This window comes from Hypanus sabinus, chromosome 8 (genome assembly GCF_030144855.1).
Source record: "Hypanus sabinus isolate sHypSab1 chromosome 8, sHypSab1.hap1, whole genome shotgun sequence".
In the NCBI taxonomy this organism is placed as follows: Eukaryota; Metazoa; Chordata; class Chondrichthyes; order Myliobatiformes; family Dasyatidae; genus Hypanus; species Hypanus sabinus.
The window spans coordinates 54,774,312-54,802,179 of NC_082713.1; the positions used below are offsets into that span (position 1 = coordinate 54,774,312).

Consider the following 27,868-nt stretch of genomic DNA (forward strand, 5'->3'; position numbering starts at 1 on the left):
CGGTGGCGCCAAATCCGGGCGGCGGGGCTTGGCGCAGGCGCAGTCGGCGCGTTCGGGCTACGCGCATGTCAGCGGACCGGTTGGGGTCAGAGGTCGCCTTTATCTACAATGGGAAGACGAAGCCAGTGATCGCAGGTGACGGATGCGACCGATGGTGGGGTCGAACGCGGTTGAGCCCGACAGGGTAGGCGATGCCGGCTTGTCCGTCGTCCCGGGGAGCTCTGCCGCCATGGTGAGTGCGCTGCCCGATGCCGACAAGGAGGTGAAGAAGCTGCAGGACCTGGTGAAGAAGCTGGAGCTGCAAAACGAGCAGCTGCGGATCCGGAGCGGCCGCGGAGCCAAGGCGGGGATCGACACCGGACAGCTCCCCTCGCCCGGCCGAGCACCGGCGCCCGTTGGCTGCGTCGGCGACGGGTTCGATGTGCAGCTGAGCCCAGGCGACCCGTTACTGAGCGAATACGAGGCTTTGTTCACCGGAGACGGCACGGTCACTGGCTGCTGGCTGCGTTCTCCGGGTGGCGCCGACGAGCAGCAACAGTCCGTGTTGCTGGAGGACGATGTCCTCGACCTCGACCCGGATCCATCCGCCGTGGAGGAGGATAGTTGGTGAGAGCATCTGGTGCACGACCGTAGGGGTTGACTCCAGTTGGTGTGCAACTCGCTCTGTTCTCTGCCATCGTTTTAAATTGTATTATTTCAACCCTGTTGTCCAGTTCAGCAAAGTTGCTGCTATAAACTACCACGTTTGTTATGGAACATTTCTCTGATATCCGGATTGTATCGGCCAGAAATGGAGAGTAGTTTGAGATCGTTGATACTCGAAATATCCTGCATATTCATCCTTCCATTGTGTAATATGCGCGCAATTTAGAATTTCCTTACTTTGAGTAAATATGGGTGTCGAAACTAATAGAGGAATGGGCCTTGAAAAGTGTGTTACTTTAATGTTAAGTTGTTAGCTGTAAAGTTAAAGGCAATGATGAAAATCAGGTTATCGTAACTAATAATCAATGGGTCTGTGTCCTCAAACAAAGTGGTAGAAGTTTTTTTTGATTCATTGGGTAGTCTCTCTTCAAGATAATGCCGTAAGGGATTATTTTCTTCCATCTATTTAAGGTTACAACCAGCTTATTGTGCCAGAACGTTTGTGTTATCTGATTAGTTCTCATTTTCATGGACAATGTTAACAGTTCTTTTATTCGGGTATGTCCCTTTGCCTTTGAATCTTAACATCCCCCCCCCCCCCCCCAATACTTGCTCTCTTTGATCTTGGAAGTTAGCGCCTTGGCTCTATTTTTCCTTTTGGTATTCTAGAGCAAGTTGTAGACTCCCAAATGCATGTCTAACTCAATCTTCAAAGAAATTTTGATGCCTCCCACAGTTCTTAAAAGAACCCCTTCCACCACTTTTTTTAACAGTATACATCAAAATCCTACTGTATTTTTGATATCTAGCTCAACTTCTGGACTTCTGTATTATAATCATTCTTGCAACTCAGGTCCCTCACTTCTCTTTCCTCAGTAAACTTGGTCTTCAAGAACTGCACACATCCTCATCTTCAATCACCATCCCAGAGCTTGATGACTGACATAGCCTTTTGTTTAAGCAATTCTGTAATATTTGAACCGTTCTCGCCCTGCCCTACTCCCTCCCTAATTTGTGTAATACTTTCTGTCCTAAATCTTAGGTTAGTTGTGCTATCATTCTTGAATTTAGTTGTCTGCCATTTGTCTTGAGTATCTATTGACAGTGAGTTTTCAATTTTGTCAATGTTCTCATGAATGACTTAGGCTCTTTATTTTCTGTTGGAAGGAAGTATATAATTATAAATTGCTGTCAGGTTATGGCTGTGCATATTTTTCCAGGGTTGTTGCTTTTAAAATGGTTTTCATTTGATATGTAGGCACTTATCTGATCCTGTATTCCAATTCTGATCACTTCATCTGTTGACTATTTATTAGATCTTTATGTGTGCAAATTATTATTTGAATTGCAGAGTGGTGACTGGTCAGAAGTTATTGATTTGTTGGCTGTACTGTAGAGAACGTGAAGGGTATTGCGGAAAGATTCTTTACCTGATACTATATCTTGTTAATCTTTCTCTGTATTTTGCTATCAGTATTCCTTTGCTGGTTGAGCTTCCAAGTTTAGGCATGCAGTTATCAGAATACCTGGGGCATGTTATCTTTTGTGTCTATGAGCAGGATAAAAATCAACAATGCTCAGCCTGATGCACAAGCAGAATCAGGTTTATTATCACCGGCATGTGTCGTGAAATTTGTTAACTTGGCTGCAAAAGTTCAATGTAATACATAATATAGAAGAGGGAAAAATAATCAATAAATCAATTACAGTATATATATTGAATAGATTAAGATAATCAGAAACAGAAGTAATATATATTAAAGTGAAGTAGTGTTAAAGTGTTCACAGGTTCAGTGCCCATTTAGGAATCAGATGGCACAGGGGAAGTAGCTGTTCCTGAATCACTGAGTGTGTGCCTTCAGGCTTCTGTATCTCCTACTTGATGATAACAGTGAGAAAAGGGCATGCCCTGGGTGCTGGGGGTCCTTAATTATGGACGCTGCCTTTCTGAGACACCTTTCTTTGAAGACGTCCTGGGTACTTTCGAGGCTACTACCCAAGATGTAGACGACTAAATTTACAACCCTCCGCAGCTTCTTTTGGTCCTGTGCAGTAGGGGCCCCCCATACCAGACAGTGATAGAGCCTGTCAGAATGCTCACCACAGTACATCTATAGAAGTTTTTGAGAGTTTTTGTTGACATACCAAATCTCTTCAAACTCCTGATGAGTATAGTCACTGTCTTGCCTTCTGTATAGCTGCATTGATATGCTGGAACCAGGTTAGGTCCTCAGAGATTTTGATATCCAAAAACTTGAAACTACTCACTGTCTCCACTTCTGATCCCTCTATGAGGATTGTTATGTGTTACTTCGTCTTACCCTTCCTGAAGTCCACAATCAGCTCTTTTGTCTTACGTTGAATGCAAGGTTGTTGATGCAACACCACTCCTCTAGTTGGCATATCTCGCTCCTGTACGCCCTCTTGTCTCCATCTGAGATTCTACTAACAATGGTTGTTTCATTAGCAAATTTATTCATTTGATCTATGCCTAGCCACACAGTCATGGGTACAGAGAGAATAGAGCAGTGGGTGAAGCACACACCCCTGAGGTGCACCAGTGTTGAATATCAGCGAGCAGAAGATATTATCACCAATCCACACAGATTGTGGTCTTTCAACCAGGAGCTAATTTATAAAATATAAGTAACTGGTGGAAAGAATGATGTATGAGAGAAAACTAACATGATGGACCACATACAACATTTTATGTGCTCATTTTATGTTACATATTAATACAACAGATCAAATAAAAATTCACCAATGCAGACTGCACTATGCCTTCAGTGTTTTGTAAATAACTGCAGCAATCAGTGACCATGTGTACTTCGCAAATCAACATCCCATTTTCATTCACCTGTTAAAAGTCCCAATATGTCAATCTGTCTGGCTGCTCCTGCTGTTTCCATTTAAAATGTCTTGACATCAATGACCTCATAAATCTTCAAACATTGTAAACATGATTTTACTTTTCTTTGGATTAATGCACCTGGCTTGCATTCCTCCACCCCGCCCATCCATTGAATACTCTGATCCAATCAACTATGGCTGAGTATTGTTGACAGCTCATTATATTGATGGTTTAAGAGGTTTTGAAGCATCAACAGAAGAATGTAGAACTCTCCAAATGTCATTGTTAGTCTCTGACAGAGTGATAATTAGGAAAGTCCTATAGGGAATTGAAAACAATGCCAAGGAAATTAAGCTTCTTTTATAGTGTATTGTTGAGAGTACAATTGAAGTACTGTGCAGAATATTAATGTTCCTATTTAAGAAAGGATGTGAATGCATTGAAAGCAGTTTGGTAAAGGTTTACAGGATTTGTATCTAGAATGGTAGGTTATGTGACCAACTTCCTCTCATGAGAAGAGGTTTGTAGAGTTTAGAAGAGTGAGTAGGACTTGATTAAATTAAGATCACGAAGGGTTTTCGCAGGTGGCTGTAGGGAGGATCTTTCGATTTGTGGAATAACTTGAAACTACTCTTAGAAGACAAATGAAGTGTAGTTTTCAGCAAGTCCTTGGAATTCCATTCCCTGACTAGGTGGTGGAATATTTTTTATTCATTGGGGTTTCTTAGGTAGGAGTGGAATGGTAGTTTGGGTCACACCTAGACCTACTGCAACTTAATTTTATAGCTGATTCAAGGGCTTGCTCCTAATTATGTTTGATTTTGATTTAAAACAAATACCATCAATGATTGCTATTTCATTAAATGACCTAAATCTTGTATTGAGAACAATAGTTCAATTCACTTTCTATCATGCCTCCAACAAAAGCTAGAAAAATCTTTGTCAAGCAAATTCTTGTTTAAAGGAAAGCCCTGATGGGGCTGAATGCATTAGTAATCTGATGAAAAAAAAAGTATTTTCATTTAGTTTGCTGTTGTGCTTTAGCAGAAGAAAATGAAGTTGGTTTGGGCTCTAAAGTCAGTTAGAAAAGGCAGCAACTCACAGCAGTTTGGCGCTCTGGGCAGTGGCCACTCAAAGATTGGAAGCTTGAGAAGATGTAGTTCACTGAATGAATTGAAAAGGCAGCGATTCCTGGTAGTTTGGTGTATTGAGCAGCAGCCAGTTGGCATTTGGGATTGATTAGCAAGAACAAATTAAAGTAAGGCAGGGGCAAAGTGGGGCAGCCATAGTTGGAGTGGTAAGAATTAGAGTGGAGATTTTTAAGTTTTAGTCAAAGAAGGCAAAAAAGCTTTTTTTTCTAGCCCCCCCCCCCCACTTAGTTTATTGTTCTTCCTCCTTTTGTATTTGCTCAGTTAGAACAGTAGAGATGCCAGGCAGGATATTGGAATGGTCCTTTTGCAGAATGTGGGAAGACAGCGAGACCTCCAGTGCCCCTGATGACTGGAGCTGTATGAACTCTGGATCATTCAGGAGGCTGAAGGGTGATGGATGAAACATATAGGCATCGGTTAGTCTCGAGAGACCATGAATTTGTGCCTTGGAAAGTTTCCAGGGCACAGGCCTAGGCAGGGTGGTATGGGAGATTGGCTCATGTTGCTCATGCTGCAAGTCTCCACTCTCCACATCACTGACGTTGTCCAAGGGAAGGGCAAGGGCCGATACGGCTTGGCACAGGTATTGTTGCAGAGCAACGTGTGGTTAAGTGCCTTGCTAAAGGACACAACACGCTGTCTTAGCTGAGGCTCGAACTAGTGACCTTCAGATCACTAGACCAATGCCTTAACCACTTGGCCACGTGCCAATACAGAGTTAATTACACCCAAGATGCAGAACACAGGAACTGGGTGACAGGCAGGAAGGGGAAAGGGGTTAAACAGCCAGTGCAGAGTACCCCTGTGGCCATCCCCCTCAACAACAGGTATATCACTTTGGATACTGTTGGGAAGGGTGGGAATGGTCCAGCAGAAGAAACAGAGGAAAGCCACAGTGGTTGGGTCTCTGGCACTGAATCTGTGACTCAGAAGAGAAGGGGGAAGAAGAGGCAAGCTGTGGTGATAGGGATTAGAAAGGAGGTTCTGTAGGAGAGAGCAAGGTTACCACATGGTATGTTGTTTCCTGAGTGCCAGAGTCTGGGATAACTCTAGGTTGAGTCCTTGGCATTCTGAAGTGGGAGAGTGAACAGACAGAGGTTGTGGTCCATGTAGGTACCAATGACATGGGTAGGATGGGTGAAGAGGTTCTGCATGGAGAGTTGGGTGCTAAGTTGGTTTTGGTGTAGGCAGGAGGGTATCAGATTGTTAGCTCACTGGGCTCTCTTCCAGGAAAGGCGGGACCTGAATAGAAGTGATAGTTTGCACCTGAACTGGAAAGGGACTAATATCCTAGAGAGAAGATTTACTAGTGCTGTATGGGGGCAGGCGCGAGGGGGGGGGGTTGTTGTTTAGGGTTAGGGTATGGGAACCAGGGTATCAGAATAGATGATGAAGCTGTGGAGATGTTAAGACCTCAGACAAGGTCAGGAATCAAAGATTAAACATGTGTGACTGATGTCCTGAACAGTGTATATTTCAACACAAGAAGTATCGTAGGAAAGGCGGATGAGCAGTTTTGGGCCCCTTATCTAAGAAAAGAATGCTGAATTGGAGAGGATCCAGTGGAGGTGCACGAACTCTCTGAGATTAGAAGGCTTGTCATGTGAAGAGCGTTTGATGGCTCTGGGCCTCTACTCACTGGAATTCAGAAGAATGAGGGGTGAACTCATTGAAACCTATCAAATGTTGAAGGGCCTTGATAGGCTGGATGTAAACTGGTGGGCACAGCCTCAGATTAGAAGGGTGCCCTTTTATGATGAGAAACTTCTTTAGCCAGAGAATGGTGAATCTGTGGATTTTGTTGCCATAGGCGGCTGTGGAGCTCAAATCATTGTGTATATTTAAGGCAGAGGATGATAGATTCTTGATTAGTCAGGCCTGAAGGGATATGGGGAGAAGGCAGGAAATTGGGTCTGAGAGGGAAAATGGATCAGCTGTGATGAAATGGTGGAGCAGATGGGCTAAATGGCCTAACTCTGCTCTGATCTCTTATGGTCTTATGAGCTCAGGGCATGGATCAACACCTGGAAATATGATCATTGTAACCATTAATGAGACTTGGTCACAGGAGTGGCAGGACTGGCAGCTCAGTATTATGGGGTTCCATTGTTTTAGATGCAACAGAGCTGGAAGGATTAAAGGAGTCTGAGAAAATGTCATGGCGGTTCTCAGTGAGGACAGATTGGAGAACTTATCTAGTGAGGCATTATGGTCAGAACTCAGTAATAAGAAATGTATGACCAAGTTAATGGGGCTATGTTACAGGCCACCAACAGTCCAAGGGATTTGGAGGAAATAATTTGTAGACAGATCACAGACTGTTGCAAGAAACTTATTATAGAAGGTTCTTTTAACTTTCCATATATTGCCAGGGATTCCCATTATGTAAAAGGACTAGATGGGATAGAATTTTGCAAACATGTTCAGGAAAGTTTCCTTAATCGGTATGTAGAAGGCCCGATGAGAGAGTGTGTGATACTTGATCTGCTATTAGGAAAAGAGACAGTGATCACAATGCCATTAGGGTCAAAGTAAATATTCAAAAAGATAGGTCTGGTCTGCAGATTGAGATTCTAAATCTGAGAAAGGTCAATTTTGGAGTCAGAAAGGATCTGGCAAGTGTGGATTAGGACAGGCTGTTTTCTGACAAAAGTGTAAGTGGGAGGCCTTCAAAAGTGAAAATTTGAGTATGAAGCTTGTATGTGCCTATCAGAATAAAAGGTAAAAATAACAGGTTTACGGAACCTTGATTTTCAAGAGATACTGAAGCCCTAAATAAGGGTGGGGGGGGGGTGGGAGGGAAGAAGACGTGCATTTCATTGCAGGTATAGGTAGGTAGGAACAAATATGGTGCTTATAGAGTGTAAGAAATGCAAGAGAGAACTTAAGAGAAAAACAGGAGGCTAGAAGAAGGCATGAGATTGTCCTACCAAGGAAAGTGAAGGAGAATCCTAAGGGATTCTACAGATATGTTAAGAGCAAAAAGATTGTAAGGAACAAAATTGGTCCTCTGGAAGGAAAGGCAGCGGATGCTCTCCATGAGGACGTTAGCAAGGCATTTGACAATGTCCTTCATGAGAAGTTGGTTAAGAAGGTTCAGTTGCTTGGCATTTAAGAAGAGGTATTTAATTGGATTAGACATTGGCTTTGTAGAAGAAGCCAGAAAGAATGGTAGTAGCAACACGTACAATAAGCTAGAGGAACTCAGCAGGTCGGACGGCATCTGTGAAAACGAGCAGTCAACATTTTGTGCCGAGACCCTTCGTCAGGACTGAAGAGGGAGGGGGCAGGGGCCCTATAAAGAAGGTGGGGGGAGGGTGAGAAGGAGAAGGCTGGTAGGTTCCAAGTGGAAAAACCAATCAGAGGAAAGATCAAGGCGTGGGGGAGGGGAAGCAGGGAGGGGATAGGCAGGAAAGGTGAAGAAGGAATGTAAGGGGAAAGCACTATGGGTAGAAGAAGAAGGCAGAATCATGAGAGAAGTGATAGGCAGCTGGAGGAGAAGGCAGAGTGAAACTGGGATGGGGGGAGGGAATGACCAGAAGTTGGAGAATTCAATGTTCATGCCCAGACGGTATATGAGGTGTTGCTCCTCCAACTTGATTTTGGCCTCATGGCAGTAGAGGAGGCCATGTATGGACATATACGAATAGGAATGTGAAGCAGAGTTGAAGTGGAGATCCGCTCTGTTGTGGCGGACGGAGTGGAGGTGTCCCCCAGTCTGGGTCAGGTCTCGCTGATGTAGAGGAGGCTGCACCAGGGGCACCGGATGCAATAGATGACCACACAGACTCACAAGTGAAGTGTTGCCTCACCTGGAAGGACTATTTGGGGCCCTGAATGGTGGTAACAGGGGAGGTGTAGGGACAGGTGTAGCACTTATGCTTGCAGGGATAAGTACCAGTTGGGAGATCTGTGGGGAGGGATGTGTGGACCAGGCAGTCACGGAAGGAATGATCCCTGTGGAAAGTGGAGAGGGGTAGAGAGGGAAAGATGTGCTTAGTGGTGGGGTCCTGTTGAAGGTGGCGTAAGTTGCAGAGGATAACGTGCTGGTTCCGGAGGCTGGTGGGGTGGTAGGCGAGGGCAAGGGGAACACGGTCCCTGTTGTGGTGACGGAAGGATGGGATGAGGGCCGAAGTGTGGGAAATAGAGGAGATGCAGGTGAGGGCATCATTGATGAAGGCAGAAGAGAAACCATGATTCTTAACGAAAGAGGACATTTGAACTGAAAGCCTCATCCTGGGAGCAGATGCGGTGGAGATGGAGGAACTGGGAATAGGGAATAGCATTTTTGCATTTGGCAGGGTGGGAAGAGGTATAGTCGAGGTAGTTATGAGAGTCAGTGGATTCATAGAAGATGTCAGTGGACAGTCTGTCTCCAGAGTTGGAGACCGAGAGATCAAGAAAGGGAAGAGAAGTGTCTGAGATGGACCAAGTGAATTTGAGAGTTGGGTGGAAGTTAGAGGCAAAGTCGATGAAATTGATGAGCTCAGCATGGGTGCAGGAAGCAGCACCAGTGTAGTCGTCAGTGTATCGAAGGAAAAGTTGGGGAGCAGTACCAGTATAGATTTGAAGCATGGACTGTTTAACATAACCAACGAAGAGGCAGGCATAGCTGGGGCCCTTGCGAGTGCCCATAGCTACACCCTTGGTCTGTAGAAAATTGTAAGAGCCAAAAGAGAAGTTATTATGTGTGAGTACCAGTTCCGCCAACCGGAGGAGTGGTGGTGGTGGGGAACTAGTGAAGTCTATTGTCAAGAAAGTAGCGGAGGGCTTTGAGGCCTTCTTGAATGGGGAATAGAAGTGTAAAAGGATTGGACATCCATAGAGACAATGAAGCGGTCGGGACCAGGGAACCGGAAGTTATTGAAGAGGTGGAGGGAATGGGATGTATCCCAGATGTAGGTGGGGAGGGACTGAACTATGGGTGACAAAATGGAGTCGAGGTAGGCAGATACAAGTTCGATGGGGCAGGAGCAGGCCGAAACTATGGGTCTACTGGGACAGTCAGGCTTGTGGATCTTGGGGAGTAGGTAAAACCGAGCAGTGCAGGGTGTGGGAATTAGGAGTTTTTTGGCTGAGGATGGAAGGTCTCCGGAGCTGATAAGGGCAGTGATGGTACGGGAGACAATGGTTTGATGTTTTTTGGTTGGATCCTGTTCCAGGGGTAAGTAAGAGGAGGTGTCAGAGAGCTGCCGTTTGGCCTCAGTGAGGTAGAGGTCTGTCCAGCAGACCACTACGGCACCACCTTTGTCTGCGGGTTTGATGGTGAGATTAGGATTAGTGTGGAGAGAGTGGAGGGCAGTGTGTTCAGAGAGAGTGAGGTTGAAACAGGAGAGAGGAGTGGTGAAGTTGAGACGGTTGATGTCTTGATGAAAAGATCGAGTGCAGGTAGAAGGCCCGGTTCGGGGGTCCAGGAGGAGGGTTGAAGACGGAGAAGCGGTCATCAATAGGGGGAGGGGAATCCTTGTTAAAGTAGTAGTCTTGGAGATGTAGGCGATGGAAGAAGAGTTCAGCGTCATGGTAGGAGAGAATGGTAGTACATGGTTGCCTCTCTGACTCAAGGCCTGTGGCTAGTGTAGTGCTGTAGGGATTGGTCCTGGGTCCATTGTTGGTTGTCATCCATATCAATAATTTATCTAGATGATAATATGGTTGACTGGATCAGCAAATCTGCAGATAACACCAAGTTGTGGGTATAGTGGACAGTGAGGAAGACTATCATGGCTTACAGGGGATCTGACCAGCTGGGAAAATGGTTTGAAAAGTAGCAGATGGAAGTTAATGCAGTCAAGTATGAGGTCTTGCACTTGGGTGGCACCAACCAGGGTAAGTCGTAAACAGTGAACAGTTTGGGCACAGAAGTGCAGTAGAATAAAGGGATCAGGGAATTTAGGTTCATAGTTTACTGAAAGTGGCTTATAGGGTCATAAAGGAAGCTTTCCTGGGTCAAAGTATTCAGTACAGGAGTTGAAACATTGTGTTGAAGATGTACAAGACATTGGTGAGGCCTAATTTGGAGTATTGTGTGCAGTTTTGTTCATCTATATACAGGAAAGATGTAAATAAGGCTGAAAAAGTACTGAGAAAATATACAAAGGATGTTGCTGGGTCTTGAGTACTTGAGTTAAAAGATTGAATACATTAGGACTCTATTCCCTGGAATGTAGAAGATTGAGAGGAGATTTGATAGAGGTATACAAGATTATGAGGGGTATAGATTGGGTGGGACTACAACCAGAGGTCAAGGGTTAAGGGTGAAAAGTTTAAGAACATGAGGGGAAACCTTCATTCGGGGGCTAGTGAGAGTGAAACCTGTTGCCAACACAAGTGGTGGATACAGTTTCAACATTTAAGAGGAGTTTGTATAGGGACATGGATGGGAGGGGTATGGAGGCCTTTGGTTCAGCTGCAGGCTAATGGGTGTAGGCAGTTAAAATAGTTCCCGATGACTCCATTACGACGAGTTTGCATTGTATTGTTCAATTCTGCTAATAAGTCTCTCAGTTTGTTTCAATACCTGCTGTAATCACGGTATTTAAACACCACACATTTTAAATTCAAAATCCATTTTTGTATTCTACTTTAAATCTACTTTGAATTTTTGATACCTATGATAGGTCTGATCTGTATCAACTGTCATCTATTCTAAACTTAAACTCATAATATCTTGAAATATTCCTGATAGCATTTTGCTACTTTGAGCAGTTTTTAAAATATAAAAAAATGAGTATACATGTAGTTTCTAAAATCTACTGTAGGAAAGAAAATTAGCAACATTTTTTTATTGTTTTTATGGGAATGGGGCTGTTGGAATGTAAATAACCACTACATACTTGTGCTATTACCTTTAAACAAGAGAAAATCTACAGATGCTGGAAATCCGAGCAACACACACAAAATGCTGAACCATCTATGGAGAAAAGTACAGTCACTGTTTTGGGTTGAAACCCTTTGGCAGGACTGAAGAAAAATGCTGAGGAGTAGATTTAGAAGGTCGGCGAGGGACAGAGAAACATAAGGTGATAGGTGAAACCTGAAGGAAAAGGGATGAAGTAAAGAGCTGGGAAGTAAGTTGGTAAAAGAGTCAGAAGGTCATGGAAGAAAGGAAAGAGAGGAGCACAAGAAGATGGGCAAGGAGATACGGAGAGAGGAAAAAAGGGATGGGAAATTCAGAAAGTTGGGGGGCAGTACTGTAAGTTCATGCCTTTATGTTGGAGGTTAGATGTTGTTTCTCCGACCTGAGTGTGGCTTCCTCATGACAGTGGAGGAGGCGATGGATGGATATATGGGAATGGGAAGTAGAATTAAAATGGGTGGCCACTGGTAGATCCTAGTTGTTCTGGCAGATGGGGCGTAGATGCTTGGTGAAGCGGTCTCCCAATCTTTGTTGGGTCTCACCAATGTACAGGAGCCCATGCTGGGAGCACCGAAAACAGTAAATAACTCCCAACAGACTCACAGGTGAAGTGTTGCCTCACCTGGTAGGACAGTTTAGGGTCCTCAGTGGCAGTGAGGGAGGAGGTGTAGGGGTCGGTGTAGGACTTGTTCTGTTTGCAAGCGTAAGTGCCAGGAGGGAGATCCATGGGGAGGGATGTATGGACAAGGAAGCTGCATTGGGGGCCATCCCTGCAGAAAGCACAAAGTTGGGGAGAGGGAAAGATGTGTTTGGTGGTAGGATCTAGTTGGAGGTGGCAGAAGTTTTTGGAGAATTATGTTTTGGACGTGGAAGCTGGTGGGGTGCTGGTGAGGGCAAGGGGAACCCTGGTAGTGTGGGTAGGAGCAGATATGGAAGAGATGTGGTGGAGGAAGAGAAGTCCCTTTCTTTGAAAACGGAGGACATCTCCTTCATCCTAGAATGATAACCCTCATCCTGAGAGCAGATGCAGAGGAGGCGGAGGAATTGGGAAAAGGAGATGGGGTTTTGTACAGGTGGGGTGATGTACAGTCCAGGTAGCTGTGAGAGTCTGTTGGTTTATAATAGACATTGGTGGATAAGCTGTCTCTGGAGATAGAGAAAGTGAGATTGAGAAAGGGAAGGGAGGTGTTGGAAATGGACCAGGTGAATTTGAGGTCAGGGTGGAAGTTAGAGGCAAAGTAGGTGAAGTCGATGAGTTCAGTCTGAGTGCAGGAAGCAGCACCAATGCAGTCATTGATGCAGAGTGGGAAAAGTGCGTGATGGTCACTAATATAGGCTTGAAACATAGATTTTTCCATGTAGCTGACAAGGTGGGCATAGCTGGGACCCATGTGAGTGCTCATGGCGACCCCTTTTGTTTGAAGGAGGTGGGAGGAGCCTATGAGAAAATTGAGAGTAAGCAAGTTCTGCTAGGTGAAAAAGAGTGGTGGTGGAGGGGAGCTGGTTAGGTCTGGTGTCCAGAAAAAATGGAGAGCTCTGTGGCCTTTCTGGTGGGGGATGGAGGTGTAAGGACTGGATATCCATAGTAAAAATATGATGATGGGGGCCAGGGAACTTGAAATTGTAGAAAAGATCAAGAGTGTGTGAGGTGTCAGGGATGTAGGTAAGAAAGGACAGAACTGGGGGATAAAACAGAGTCGAGGTATGCCGATATGAGTTCAGTGGGGCAGGAACAAGCTGAAACAATGCACCTACCTGGACAAGTGGGTTTGTGAATCTTGGGTAGAAGGAGGCACAGGGTGCGGGAACTATGAGGTTGGTGGCGGTGGATGGAAGATGTCCATTGTCAATAAGGTTGGGGATGGTGTGGGAGACAATGGCCTGGTGCTTCCCAGTGGGGTCCTTTTTGAGGGGTAAGTGAGAGGTGGTGTCTGAGAGTTGGCCTCGACAAGGTAGAGGTCAGTATGCCAGACTACTACAGCACCTCCCTTATCTGCAGGTTTGATGGTGAGATTAGGATTAGTGCGGAGGGAATGGAGGGCAGAGCATTCAGAAGTAGTGAGGCTGGAATAGGAGAGAGGAGTGTTAAAAGTGTAGGTTGTTAATGTCCATCAGCAGTTGGCAATGACAAGGTCCAGAGAGGGCAGAAGACCAGGGTGGGGTGTCCAGGAAGAGCAGGAGGCTTGAAGATGGGAGAAGGGTCATCAGTGCAGGGTGGGGAGTTCTTGCCAAAGAAATAGGCTCGGAGACGGCGGCAGCTGAGGAAGAGCTCAGTGTCATGGCGGGTGCGGAACTCCACTTCCTCCAGCTCCAGCATCTTGTGTGTGTTGCTAAGCTAGTACTCTACACAGTCCAACGTCATTTTCTTGAGTGCCTGCATTCTTCATGTACAAGGGTATTGGGCATCAGAACTAAATCCCATTCTTTTCCTTGTTTAGTACTAGTTGTTGCAAAAGTAATCTTTCTTCCAAAGTTGATGGACTGAGAAAGAGCTGTCACTTTGTTTTTATGAAGGTTATATGTTTCACCAAAGAAGACAGCAACAACAGACCGAGACCCAAAGGTGCAAAATCCTCTGAAATGGTGCAGACAGGTGCTCGATCATCCTAGCCCAGAAACTGAAGCCGCCTGCCGCAGTCTTATGTGCCGACTTGATCAAGGTAGGTTATGTGTGCAGGCTGGATAAGCTCCATAAGCAACTGTTACAAATTTGTAATTTTGACTGGATCTACTCCAATAAGGGAGAATTATATCTTGGTCGTAATTGTCTGGTTTTGTGAAATCGTGATGAATGTCTATTAACCTCTGTATTGTTGATGGTAAGTAATTCAGGACAATTTTGCCCTCCAAGGAGCACTTCATCAGGTGCCCTCTGTGATTAAAATTTGAAGAAGCACTGAATAATGGCACCATTGCAAAACTAAACTCCTTTGGCACTGCATTGAAATATTGGCCTGATAATATGCTTAACCCCCAAAAATTATCCTAATAAAACAGTATTCGAAGAAATGTGGATCCACGCTTCTCTCATTCCTAATTGGAGACAAGACTTGATTACCGAACTGCAGAAGTGGGTGAAGAAGTTGAAATTCAGCACTAGTGCACAGAGCAAAAGTAAGTTGTGCAGGAGATTGCTTGAACAACATGGGTTGAAAGATAATATTAGAAAGAACATGATGGGCAAGCATTAGAGAACCATTCAAAGCCTTACGCCAACTCTAAGTAAAGCGATTACTTAGCTATTTAGTTGTCAACCCTATATCCTAAACAATCCAGAACACTTCAGTTGGCATCTGTAACCTCTTGTTGCAGTGCTATTAGATGACCATTAACTCTGGTATGAAAGGATACTAATGTATTTTCTTGTCATTCCTAACTAATTAGCTCAACTTTTCAATTACGATTTACTCTATGCCTTTTCTTCCAGATATCTCGAATGCTGGGTTTTTCATTGTTGCCTGCTTGAAATATGATATGCCTCGTATGCACTGCAGGTTGTAACCACTGCAAAAGCAATCTAATTCATAGCTTGCAATAATGAAATGGTATTAAGGTGAAACATTGCTGCCTGCATGTTGTCACTGATGCTAACTCACATGTAGAGCCCTTGACGAGTGAGTTCTTCATGGGTTATTCTTGACACAAGATAATCTTGTAAGAGTGGTAGTGTTATTAAACTGGTAGAGAATTGCTATTACTCTAATAGTGTTTGTGGTAAGTATTTCCAAATCCTTTAATTTTGTTATATTCAATTTGGGGAAGGTTTTAACTTGTAGTAAGTATGGTGTGATGTATATTTGATGCTACTTAAACTGCCCTATGATATAGGTGTGGTTAATCTATCTGCATTTGACAGTTTCTGACTATAGCCAATTTTGCTAAATGCTTCTAAATTATAAGGAACAACACGAGATTCTCATCGATGTAAAATTTGGGGCAAAAAAAACCCCAAGCTGGTTCATTTCCTTTTAGAAGCCACTATTGTCTAAATGTGGATCCAAACCTAAGCAAGTTTTTTTTTAAGTATCATGCCAATATTACTTCATGCATTTTGCATTTGTATCTAACTATGCATGCATTTGTGCTTTTCCACTCTAGCCAACAGATGGAGAAACATCTATTGCACTCCGTTTTCCTCATCCTGTGCTTATAGCTCCAATACAGATGTCTCTTCGTGTAGCAATCTCTTAAACTCTACTGGTTTCCTCAAAGCATCTACTAAAACAGTACTAACCTATGGCAGTTCAGGTACAGTATACCTGTCCATTAATATAGGTTTTTATGGACCATTTGCAATTATTAATGTTGCTTTTCCCTTTATGCAGAATGGTGCATGTTGTGTTGGACCTTCTTCCAGGTTTGGTCAGTGTAAGATTTGAGATAAATTGCATGAAATTTGCTTTTTGGTTAGCTTGCATGGCGTTTGTAAAAAAAAAACTTGCCGGTAAGGTACATTTAAACACTTCTTTCAAAATAGAATATTTGAATCTTAAGTTGGGAACTAAAGCGCAAATTGTATGTACAATTTATTGGTGTTGTGGGTTTAATTTGAAGTTTAGTATTTAAGAATATAAGATTAGTCACTTACCCCTTGTGCCTTCTGCACTGATCAAAATACAGTAAAGGCTAAATTTTTTACCTCAGTGTCACGTTCCCCTGAACTGTCCTCATTTCCCTTGATATTCTTTATCCAAAAATCTTATCAGTCTTGAATATATTCAATGACTGGTCTTCTGTTTCCCTCTTTGTGAAGAAATTTCTTCTGTCTTGAATGACCAGCTCTGGGGGAAGAAACAGAAATTTTGCAACAACTCAATTAGTCAAGTAGCATCTATGGAAAGAGAAGCCAGTTAATGTTTAGGATCACAGAGTTGTCATCAGACCTGGTACAGGTACTGCTGGGCTGGCTGAGTCCTTACAGTAACACACACAAAATGCTGGACAAACTCAGCAGGCCCAGCAGCATCTATGGAAAAGAGTAAACAGTCCATGTTTCAGGCCAAGATCCTTCAGGACGGGAAAAAAGAGATTAGAAGTCAGTGTGAAAATGCTACCCCCTTCTCTCAACTCCTTTGTTCCTGCCACATCTGCTCTCAGGATAAGGCTTTTCATTCCTGAACTAATGAGATTTCCTTCAAAGAAAGGGGATTTCCTTCCTCCATCGTCAATGCTGCCCTCACCCGCATCTCTTCCATTTCACACACATCTCTTCCATTTCACACACATCCATTCACCCATCAGGGACAGGGTTCCTCTTGTCCTCAGCTACCAGCCCATCAGCCTCTGTGTCCAGCATATAATTCTCCGTAACATCTGCCATCTCCAGTGCAATCCTTTCACCAGGCGTGCAATCCTTTCACCAGGCACATCTGGGTAGCCTCCAACCTGATGGCATGATCATCGATTTTTCATTCTTTGGTAATTGCCCTCAATCCCAGCTTCACCATTCACTATTCCCATTTCCCCCTCTCTCCTTATCTCCTTACCTACCCATCACCTCCCTCTTCCCTTTCTTCCATGGTCTTCTATCCCATCAGATTCCTCCTCCAGCCCTTTATCTCTTTAACCAATCGACTTCCCAGCTCTTTACTTCACCCCTCCCCCTCTCCCAGTTTCACCTATCACCTACTACCTTGTACCGCTCTCCTGTTGCCATCTGATTAGGGAGAGTAGACTTGCACGTAGTATTGTAGGCATGGTCTCACTAGGTGCCCATATAATTGCAGTAAGACATTTTTATTCTATGCATAAATCTTTAAAGGTCAGCATGCTCTTTTCTAATATCTATATTAGCTTTGATTCATCTGCATGGTCATCCAAGTCTCTCAGAGGTTTATCACTTTTTAAAGCCTTTTTTTCTACTAGAGTGTTCAGACTCAATTTTCCACATTGTTTTCCAACCATTGTGTCTGATCTAGTCACCCAGTCTGTGTTTTCCCTGAATTCCTCTGCATTCCCCACTGCCGCCTAACTTTGTGACACCTGTGAATTTGTATATATTATACTTGCCACCCCACCCCCACCTCAGCCCAGTCACTGAGATTGTAAGCAGCTACTGCTCTAGCATAAACCCCTTTTATCACTAGTAAGTGTAGTCATCAACCTGAAAAATGATTTGTTTATCCCTGTTGTTTTGTCTGCTAACTTATCAGTCCGTGCAAGTTCATTACCGCTTAATAACATGAATTTAAATTTAGTTTCTTTAACCTCTGGTGTGGTGTCTTGGAGAGCTTCCAGCAAATTCAAATAAGCTGGATATACAAAGTGGCTACACAGGTTGATAGGGGGGTTAAGAAGGTAAATGGCAAGCTTGCCTTTATTAGTTGAGGCACTGAGTTCAAAAGTCAGTAAGTTATGTTGCAGCTTTATAAAAAAATTTAGTTTGGTTGCATCTGGAGTATTGCATATGATTCTGGTTACCCCATTTAGGAAGAATATTGAGGCTTTGGAGATGGTGCAGAAGAGGCTTACCAGGATGCTGCCTGGATTAGAGTGGCATGTGCTATAATGCGAGTTCGGGCAGACTGGGGTGGTTTTCTCTGGAGTGGTGGAGGCTAATGGGGGTTTATAAGATTGAGAGATATAGGCAGACATTATCTTTTTCCGTGGGTTGAAATATCTGATACCAGAGGGCATGCATTTAAGGTGAGACGGGGTAAGTTCAAATGGGATGTGAGGGGCATTTTTTTTTAATGGAGTGACGGGTACCTGGAATGTGCTGTTTGGGGTGCATTCCAAACATGCATTCCAAAGATGCATGAGAGTGGGGTTCACAGACATTTAGATAGGCACATGAATGTGAGGAAAATGGAAAGATATGGATGTAGTGTAGGCAGAAGAGATTAGTTTAATTGGCCATTTGATTACTAATTTAATTGGTTCAGCACAGCAGTGAGAGTGGAAGGTCCTGTTCTTGTGCTGTACCTGCACCTATACTTCTAATACATTTGTTATTTGCTTCTGATCTGTCAAACATTCTAAAATATATCAACTTGTTAAAGAATGTTCTGTGGAGCCGTGGGAGCACAGGTTAATTTAATTTGCATGTTAAGTGAACTTCCTGATGTAGTTATAATACTTGGGTCGCGAGTCTTTTTTTGGTAATAATTACCTTTCTTTCTTGATGTCCTAACTCTTATAGGATTATGGTCCCATGATCGTTCTTAAATACTTAATCCATGTAGTACAGATGCTGGAAGTCGAGGCTTTTAGCTTTCTGTTTTTGATATGTGACTCGTAGTAAGAAACTATCGCAGTTTATTCAAGAATAGAATCCAAACTTGATCTTGGTGTATGTATATACATAATGATTCCTACGTTATTGTTATGGCTTAGAATTAGTTCAGTCCTGTCAATATCTAGAAAAGAACTGAATGTAGTTTGTGCAACCAAGAACCCAATCGTCTGATTACCATAAAGCAATAGAAAAATTACACATTGCAGATTGGCTATTTTATTTAAAGCCTTGTTCAAAGATTTATACGTTAAGGATGAAATGGGATGAATTGTAAGGGCATGTATAGAAATTTTGAAGTACAGCAAATAACCTTGATGCTTTGTTCTTTGGAAGAGCAGTTTACTCTCTCTCCTTTTTCCAATTATTATAGAATAACCTTTCTTCACCTGTTGCGTGGTCTTCCAGATCCTAACAATTGAGTAAAAGCCACTTCTTATCTTTCTTTAGATATTTTACCAAGGATTTAAAATCTTTGACTTACTTTTTTGTTCTCTGTCTGAAGGAATTAATCCTATCTATTAACTCTAGCATAAGCTGTTTGATACACTATTCCACAGACTCAAAAGCTGGTGTGTTCTTGGTAGACTTGTTGATTAATTTGATAAATTTTTTGCTGATGTCCGAGCATAGTGCAGAAGGTGTGCTATACTGTCTTGGCCTTTCTTCCATAAAGAATCTAAGTCATACAGCTCAGGAATAGGCAAGTTTGACCCTCCTCCATGTTGACAGTAATGCCTATCTATGCTAATCTGATTTACCAGCATTAGGCCTGTATCTCTCTGTATCTCATATCTAAATACCTGTCCAAATGCTGTAAATATAACACTACGTTTCCATTGGCAGGTGGTTTGCGATACCTTTTGTGTGGGAGGCGGGAAGCATGTCCATTTCAATTTCTCCCCCGCACCTTAAACCTGTGCATTCTTGTTCCAGACCTGCCTGCCCAGGGGGGGAATACTATCTTTCTATGTTCCACATAACTTTATAAACCTTTAAGTTGGCCTTCTACATTCCATTAAGAAGCTAGATGCTCTTTACACTCTCGGGTGGGTGTATAATATTCCTTGATGCTACTTGAGCAGGAGAGTTACTCCTTGGTGCTTTGCTGTGTAGCCCCCCCCCAAAAAAAAAATTCCCCATCTGGTCATTATCTCATTGTTATTTGTGGGCATGTGTGACTTGGCTGCCAAATTTTCTACATTCCTACATTAACTCCACTTCAAAAAGTACTACTTTGGGTTTTATGCATTTTTTTGTATCGGGCTATGGTTGTAGAAGGCATTATGAAAGTCACTTTCTTTCCTATTGTATGAAAGCCTCTGAGTTCTGTTGGGTTACTTATTAGTATATTGTTTAAAAAGGCTAATATGGGTTTGAGGCTGGGGAATGGAGAAGTAGTCATTCTTAAACATACCAGACCAGGGAATGAAATAAAGGAAAGAAAAATAATTGCACATTTAAGGAGCACTTGGTTATCCCAAAATAGTTTACAGCTAATGAAGTAAAGTGTAGTTGCTGTAATGTAGCAACATAAATCAATTTGAATTCCATAATGTTTTCAAATGGCAGTGAGCAGATATTTTTATTTAAAATAAATAACACCCTTGCTGCTCTTCAAGAGTTGTTGCAGAGTCCCTGTGCTCACTTGACAGGGTAGCTTAACATTCAGAAGTCAGAAACTGATCAATGCAGCAACAATGAATATTGCAGTGGGTGTCAACCTAGATTTTGGAGAACTGATTTCTGGCATGAGGTTTGAACTCTCTCAAGCAGAGATTTATTAGATCATTGAGGGACTATTGTAGGCTTAAACAAAACAGTGTTTCAACTTTGATATAGTTGCTTTGTGTTTTTTTGCTCATTTGGCTAATGAAGTGATGTGAATTCAATAGCTGACTGTTCTAGTACAGTCCAAGTATTTGTTGTTCTTTCATATGCAGTCAATGGTAGTTGGCTACCTTTGTAACCTTTCCTGTAATGCTGTCTTTGGAAATCTTCTCTCTGTTCTTCATTCATCTTTTTTGGTCCTAAAGGTTATCCATCCATTCCCTCAGCACTAAGTTCCCAGTCGTCCATTGATAGTGAACTAAGCACTTCTGATGACTCTATCTCCATGGGTTATAAGTTGCAAGATTTGACAGATGTCCAGATCATGGCTCGATTGCAAGAAGAAAGTAAGTAGAATTACATTACATGACAATTAATTTATGTTCTATTGTGGTGCAACCCAGTTGGAGCAGTGAATTAATAACAGATATTGGTAATAGATATTGATAGAACTTGGGTGTGTCCAGGTACTGGTTTTCAACTTAAATTGCGAATAAACCTTTTGCTTCTATGCGTGCTGTCTGACCCAGCAGTTTCGTTTTTGCTCTACATTCCAGCAATTGTAGTCTTTTGTGTTTGAAGTTTGTTGAGGTTTGAAACTGAAGATAATTGAAAGGGGGAGGAATAGGCCGACATTGGGGATCTTGTGCACTGATTTTTTATTTTTTGTTTTTAGGTCTTCGTCAGGACTATGCCTCCAGTTCGGCATCAGCTTCTCGCCGTAGTTCCAGTGCCTCTCTAAATTCCTTGAGAAGAGGTACCTATAGTGATCAGGAGTTTGACACTTACAGTCTAGATGATGAAGATGAGTATGATTACTCTTTATCTCAACGCAGCGTGCACAGATACTCCCCTTCACCACGAAACTCACCTCGATCACAATCTCCAGTTAGAGGAGCAGCAACTCCAGGAAGGGTTCGGCCATCGCGACGCTGTTTGCAGGGTCGTGTATCTGAACTGATGAATTATACAAAAAATCAAGGTACGACATCAATTTTAATCATTAGGTAAATGGAATGGGGGGTTCCAAGAGCTTTTATTTAAGAGTACAAAATGAGCATGGATTCTTTATCAATATAATTTCTGTTCAGGCCGGAGAGTGCTACTCTGCTCAAATGCTTTTGCATTTTTGTTTTTGCTTTGTATATGCAATATTTGCATCTCCAATAATGTATAATATATTGTTTATCCTTAGCTATTCTAAGAGCATTTGAGTTGACCACAGGAGTGTGAGACTGGAATTGTATGTAGGTTTGATTTGGTTTAAACACTTGTTACTTTCCCTGACAGAGGAAATGCGTCGTAGTATGCCCAATCTGGCCAAAACTGGAATTCGATGCTCTGATTCTGGTAGGAGCAGTCGAAGCTTTGAATCTAATTTGCAAATGCCCAACAGTCGAATCTCAAGGTTGCAACAGTCTCCAGCAGGTATGTCGCATTGGATCTTACATATATACCTGTCCGTATGTATCCATCGTACCCACCTCAGCCACTTTCTCTGGCAGTTGGTGTCTTATCTACTTCTTTTGGGGAGGAAAAAAAGTTACCTCATGTTTTTATTAAACCTTGCAACTCCAACCTTGTAATTATGTACTTTAGTTTTAGATTCCATAACTCTTGGGGAGAGGAAGACCACTTGCTCTGTCTGTGCCCTCAGATTTTATATAGCTGGTTGACACTGTGATGGAAATTAGTTTGAAAGAACTTTGAGGTGGATGTTTATCCAAGCTCAATCACAAGTTACTAATGTGTAAATTTTGAAAAAAATCATAGAGCATGCAGCTATAATATGCAAATATAGACTTGATCAAATTCTGAACCTTCAACCATTTGTGTAACAATGAAGTACTAAGAAACTTCGCCACATGAACCAGCTCAGACAATAACATGGATTTTTATGGAAAATGGGAAAAATACAAACCTGAACTCCATGTTGTAATGAAAGGTGGAAAAAGTGCTGATACTACTTTCAAAAGTCAAATTTAACGTCAGAGGAATGTATACAATATACATCCTGAAATGCTTTTTCTTCACAAACATCGGCAAAAACAGAGAGGTGCCCCAAAGAATGAACGACAGTTAAACATGAGAACCCCAAAGTCCCCCCAGTTCCCCCTCCCTCATATAAGTGGCGATGAGCAATAATGCGCCTCCCCACCCCACCGGCAAAAAAAATTGCACCCACTACTGAGCCAAAGTGTGAGCTAAGCGATAGCAATGACGCAGACCAGAGTTACCCAAAAGGCCTCGCATTTCATCAGACATTGACAAACCACAGGTTCTCTCTCTTCTCCTGGCAAGGGAGAGGGAGGTGTCCTCCATTTTCACAGTGAGCGGGAGACATAACAATGACTCGCTGGTTTATAGTGTTAAAAGTCCATATCGTCGCTTTTTCTGAGCTCTGTGTCCGAAGATCTCAAAGACCTCATGTCTTCGGGTCCACAGCGAAAGATTTTCCAGCCTCACCGACAACACACATCTCCTGCCGTGACACCGACCCTTGACCCATCTCCAGAGCACTGAGATCTTAGGCTTCCGAACACGAGCGAGACTCGAGGCATGTGGTATAGCAGCCCGAGGACGGGTCCCATTCCCACAAAGCCTACGTGTCTTCAAAAGAAACCTGAAAGGGAAAAATGAAGATATTAAAGGTAGAAATAGAGCTGTTTCTGAAGATGCAACCAAAGGAGTTGCCGGTAGGCACCATCATTCCTCCTAAGCTTCGCCTTCATCCAGTTGAACAGAAGAATGACAAATGTATAAGTGGGATTTATCACGTTTCTATTAGAGATGTATTTTTTCAAAGGTAGACATTAGCCTGCAGTGGTCTAGTGAGGTCGTAGTTTGTATATTTTCAAAAAGAAAGATGAGTGGAAGAGGACACTTTTCTAGTTTTGACCAAGGTTATTCGAAAAGGAAACTGCTCAAATTGAGAAGTTTTAAATTGTGCTGGAGCACTGCAAGCTGCTTATTGGTAGAATAAATGGATTTTTAATAGAATTTTATTTGTAGAATAAAATGGATTTGGCTATGCTTGGTGCTTAGTAAACTTAAGGTAATACTGTTCATTTTATTGAAAAATTACTAGCTTTTCAAATATAACGTGGTCAGAATTTGTTTACATAGAAACTGCTCCTTGGGGATGGAAGGGAGAGAGAATAATTGGTGCTTTATTCATTTCTACTATTGATTCATCTAGGTACACCTACTGGAAAGCTCAGGTTTACTGGTAATGGCAATCAGACTTCGTTCTCTAACAGACAGCCAGTGAAAGCAATTGCTAATAGTAACTCTCCCTTAACAACAAGGCATTCAGTGAAACCGACAGGATACCCAGGCTCTGTGAGTACTGTTCGTCGAATCCAGTCTCCCACTTGTTCAGGCACTTCAACCGGTATTGCCTCCGCCGGAAGGTCTTCCAGTTCAACACCTGTAGCAAGGAGCATCCCAACGAGATCACGAGTTACTTGCACTGCCACAACCACCGTCTCCAAGAGCAAACTCTTGCAGCCTGCTCGGAGGCAAGTCTAATGTATCAATGACTTTTGAATTAAGGGGATACAGTAAATGCTTATTCTTTGTATTCATTAAATAGTGGTAAAGGATTGGTTATGGTTAAGATGGATGTAGTGTGACTAGATGAGGTACTGGATCTAGGAATGGGTAAAAGAGTCCTTAAATGTGGGTTGGACATTCTGTATGGATGGAGGGATTATGAGACGATAGAAAGTAAGGGTGAACATGAATTGTGAAGGAGATTGAAATCATCATATTGAAGGAAAGATTTGAAAATGTGTAGTTCTGTGGAATTTGCACTGACAGATGAGTGCTCGCATGTTGGTAACTGGTTTATTAATGTCACAGATCACACAGATCATTTGAAGCCATAAGTACAGTATATTAAGATGGTGCACAGGGAAAAGCAATAATGATGCAAAATAGTGTTTTAGTTACAAGAAAAGTTGCAAAAGCCATGACAAATTAAGGTCGAGTTCATTTTTATTATATTGAACAGAATGGTGAGAACATTGTCTCCCCCCCCCCCCCCCCCCATAAAGTCTGCTGGATGTGAGGCTGAGATGGGATGTGGTAAAGGTATTCCTATTGTGAAATTACATCAAGAACCCTCAAATTGATCCATTAAAGAATGCTGACTCTTTCCACCTCTGATCCTCCAATGAGGACTGGCTCATGCACCTCGGTTTCCTTCCCCTGAAGTCAATATTCAGCTTTGCTGACATCCCCACTAACATGTTTGAAAGAAAGTATAAAGTTATGCCCTCTCATTGGTGATTGTCAACCTGGGGTAAAAGGTGCTGGCTGTCCACTTTATCAATGTCTCTTATAATTTTATACACCTAATGTGTATATACACCTAATTGAACATCAATTGTCAAAACAATGAAAGAAAAAAAAATAGCTTTAAATTGTAGAGCTGAGGGGTGGATTGGGACAAATCCATCCTTTTCCCAACATTGTCCAATTTAGCAAATCTTTCTCTTCCACAGTTCTAATATATAATCTTCACCTGACCAGCTGAGTGTTTCTAGTTTCTAGATTTCCAGCAGTTTTTGGCTTTCGTTTACCGAGGGTATGTGGAGATGGTTAAGGTTATCTTTACACTTGTGCTGAACACTTATTTAAGCAAACAAAATGATTTGCAGACTATATTTTCTTTCTAAATGTTAAATTACTAAATTAACATTTTTATTATCAGAACTCTGCAACTACCGAAGACGCACAGTACTGTGACAGAAGAGAAATGGAAAGAAGGCTGTTACTGAAGAAGGCGCAAAGTTTTGCAAACTTCTGGCATTTGAAAGCCCAGCTGGCTGGGCCAACTTCAAATAAACAGGAGAGCAAAGTCCAGTTTCTGAAAATGGAACTATTTTGTAAAGATAGGTTTTAAATATTAGTGGCAAAATGTTCCAGGGTTTTGATTCCAGGGTTCGTGTTGATTGTATCGTCAGCCCAGTTGTGTAAAGCCAGGTTGTGCCATTAGGTACCTTAAATTTACTAGTTTACGTATTTATGCATTGCAACCCCAAACTGACGTAGAACATGAAGGTGGAATTATGTAAAAGATCTTTAGCAAAAGCTATCACATTTTGCCTTGATGCTTTTATTGTCTTAAAATCTTTTTACATTCCTATTTTAAATGAGAGCGTATCACAAAATGGGAACAATGCTTGGAGTATTTGAAGATTCCTTTGCTTGACTATGTTCCTAAGTTTATAATTAATGTAAAGTTTTCAATAAAGTGACATTTTGTGTTAATGTTGCCATCAGGATAAACTGCATGGACAGCTCGACTCCTGTTCCCCACAAGCGGCTGTGCAAGCAACCACCACAATGTTGAAGGGTACTTACATGCTTACAATGTCACAGTGTGGAGAAAGCTGTTGACTACATTTCTAAATACAGAGATTTATCTGTGGTGAAATCTTGAAAGACGGCACTCATTAGGACAAATGTGATGTAGTATTTCCTAGTGTTACATAAACATTAATCAGCTGTAACTGTACCACAGGCTTCCAAACTCACAGCATGACTGAACTGTGGAGTGTCTGCTTAAAATGATTTTGTTCTGAATTTAGGGGACCAATCTGTCTGGGCCATTATTTCTCACTTCCGGGCTGTTAACTATTTTGTTAGAGCAGAAGTTAAATTTGTCAGCAGTTTTACTACTGTAGACATGTGTTGTATATAGAGCAAAAAGTGGCTTTGTATCACATTCTGAATTTTCAATTCAAGAGCAAATTGCACCAGGATCACTCGTTATCTAAAACCAACTTGAGGACGGGCCAACAAATTCAATTTATGGGTCTTATTATTTCACTATGAAATTGAAATTAAATTTATTGAGTCCTTATTGTTTACTATGGCAGACTGAGGTAACGTGCTTAAATGTTTGCCTGTTTACCTGAGGTAAACTGTATCAATCATCATTTGAGTCTGTTGGAATTGTGCTAGTTTGGCTCATTTGAATTATTCTGTTTAGTTAGAAAATTTCTCTGCCACTTTCACTTCTTTGTACCACTTTACGTGCCGTCATGTTTTAGTTAAAGCTTTTGCAGAACAGTCTCTTGATCAAAGCTCTACTCGTCACTTTCTTCCTCCTGCAGCCATAGGCTTGTTTGTTCAACCTTTTTAAAATTAATAAATATTGAAAAGTTACAATATTTTATGAAAAGCACTGTAGGTATGTACAAGACACCAAGTCATTGCTGCAGGCAAATATTTCTGCATTTTGCTTCAGATTTTATTCTGAGGAAAATGTGTGTTGTAGAAGTATATAGTTCGATGGAATGAGTGACTTTTATTTAATCAGCATGACATGTTCACACTCAATTCCCCTAGTTGGATTTGGAGGGTAGACCACCCCAATTGCACCATCTTGGGTTAAAGAAAAATTTCAGAAGTAGAAAGATTAGTTGCAAACTGATAGGATTGTACGATTCAGTCTTCAAATGTTTCATGTACAACAACACTGAGTTAGTAATAGTCTGTGCTGTGTTGTGGGTTTTACTATTACTGTCTTCAAGCAGCTGATTTACATGACCAATTTTTATTTTATTTTAGTTCTTACAGGACGTTACTGAAGGATCTTTGAATTTGCGTATCGCGGAGTCTTTATAAGATGGTGTTAAGTCTGATTTTTATTCAGTTGTACACCAGCATGAAGTCGTGTTTTTTCTTTCTTCACTTTGCTTGCAATAATGGGGTAATAAATGTAAAAGGCATTCAATGAATATTTCAGTTAAATGAAGCTTGTTTTATTTTCTTCTGTGCAAGTTCTTAACCACTTGATTTGTGGCAATGTCTTCCTTTTAATCTCAAAGTCAACTTCAAGCTTACCACCTTTTCATCTCTTTAATAATGTTACTTAAATCTACTTTGCTCAACCAAGCTTTGTGATGACTTACGTGGCTCTGTATTAAAATTTGTTCATATTGCTGTGAAACGTGTTTTATTCCCATCAGCAATATATTAAAAGAAAGAGGGTAATAGTGTTATTTCCCCCAAATCACAGGCCATCGTGCAAAAGTAGGATGTGACGGTGTCTAAGGCCCAGCTATTTCCTGTTGCTTCAGTGACTTTTATCACAAGGTCAAAAGTGAGTATATTCATTCATTGATTGCATGCTATACAATTCTGTACTCATTTCTTAGCAGATGAAGCAGTCCACATGTACTTGGGGCAAGACCTTGACAACGTTCAAGTCAGGACTGACATTTGGTAAGAAACACTTGTGCCATAAGTGCAAGGCCATCTCAATAGAGAACGTAATCATTTACCCT

The 27,868-nt window shown here is 42.1% G+C and overlaps 1 protein-coding gene across 2 annotated transcripts; it reads left to right on the top strand.

The window, feature by feature from the left end:
• The first annotated feature begins 4 nt into the window (after positions 1 to 4).
• On the top strand, positions 5 to 27,319 carry zgc:66447 (SLAIN motif-containing protein-like). Of its 2 annotated transcripts, XM_059977205.1 has the most exons (8): positions 5 to 606; positions 14,018 to 14,163; positions 15,602 to 15,751; positions 20,774 to 20,914; positions 21,244 to 21,549; positions 21,858 to 21,995; positions 23,767 to 24,088; positions 25,285 to 27,319. In XM_059977205.1, exons 1-8 carry the CDS (start codon positions 143 to 145, stop codon positions 25,349 to 25,351), a joined length of 1,734 nt encoding a protein of 577 aa, XP_059833188.1. In that variant the 5' UTR covers positions 5 to 142; the 3' UTR covers positions 25,352 to 27,319. The 2 variants fall into 2 exon arrangements, with proteins under 2 accessions (XP_059833188.1, XP_059833189.1); XM_059977206.1 differs by lacking the exon at positions 15,602 to 15,751.
• Positions 27,320 to 27,868: the final 549 nt, after the last annotated feature.

Bases quoted from the DNA above. Each gene is read 5' to 3' on its own strand.
- zgc:66447 (XM_059977205.1), top strand. From the start codon at position 143: ATGCGACCGATGGTGGGGTCGAACGCGGTTGAGCCCGACAGGGTAGGC. The intron at 20,915-21,243 runs GTAAGTAGAATT...TTTTGTTTTTAG, and splicing joins GGCTCGATTGCAAGAAGAAA to GTCTTCGTCAGGACTATGCC. The intron at 21,550-21,857 runs GTACGACATCAA...TTTCCCTGACAG, and splicing joins GAATTATACAAAAAATCAAG to AGGAAATGCGTCGTAGTATG.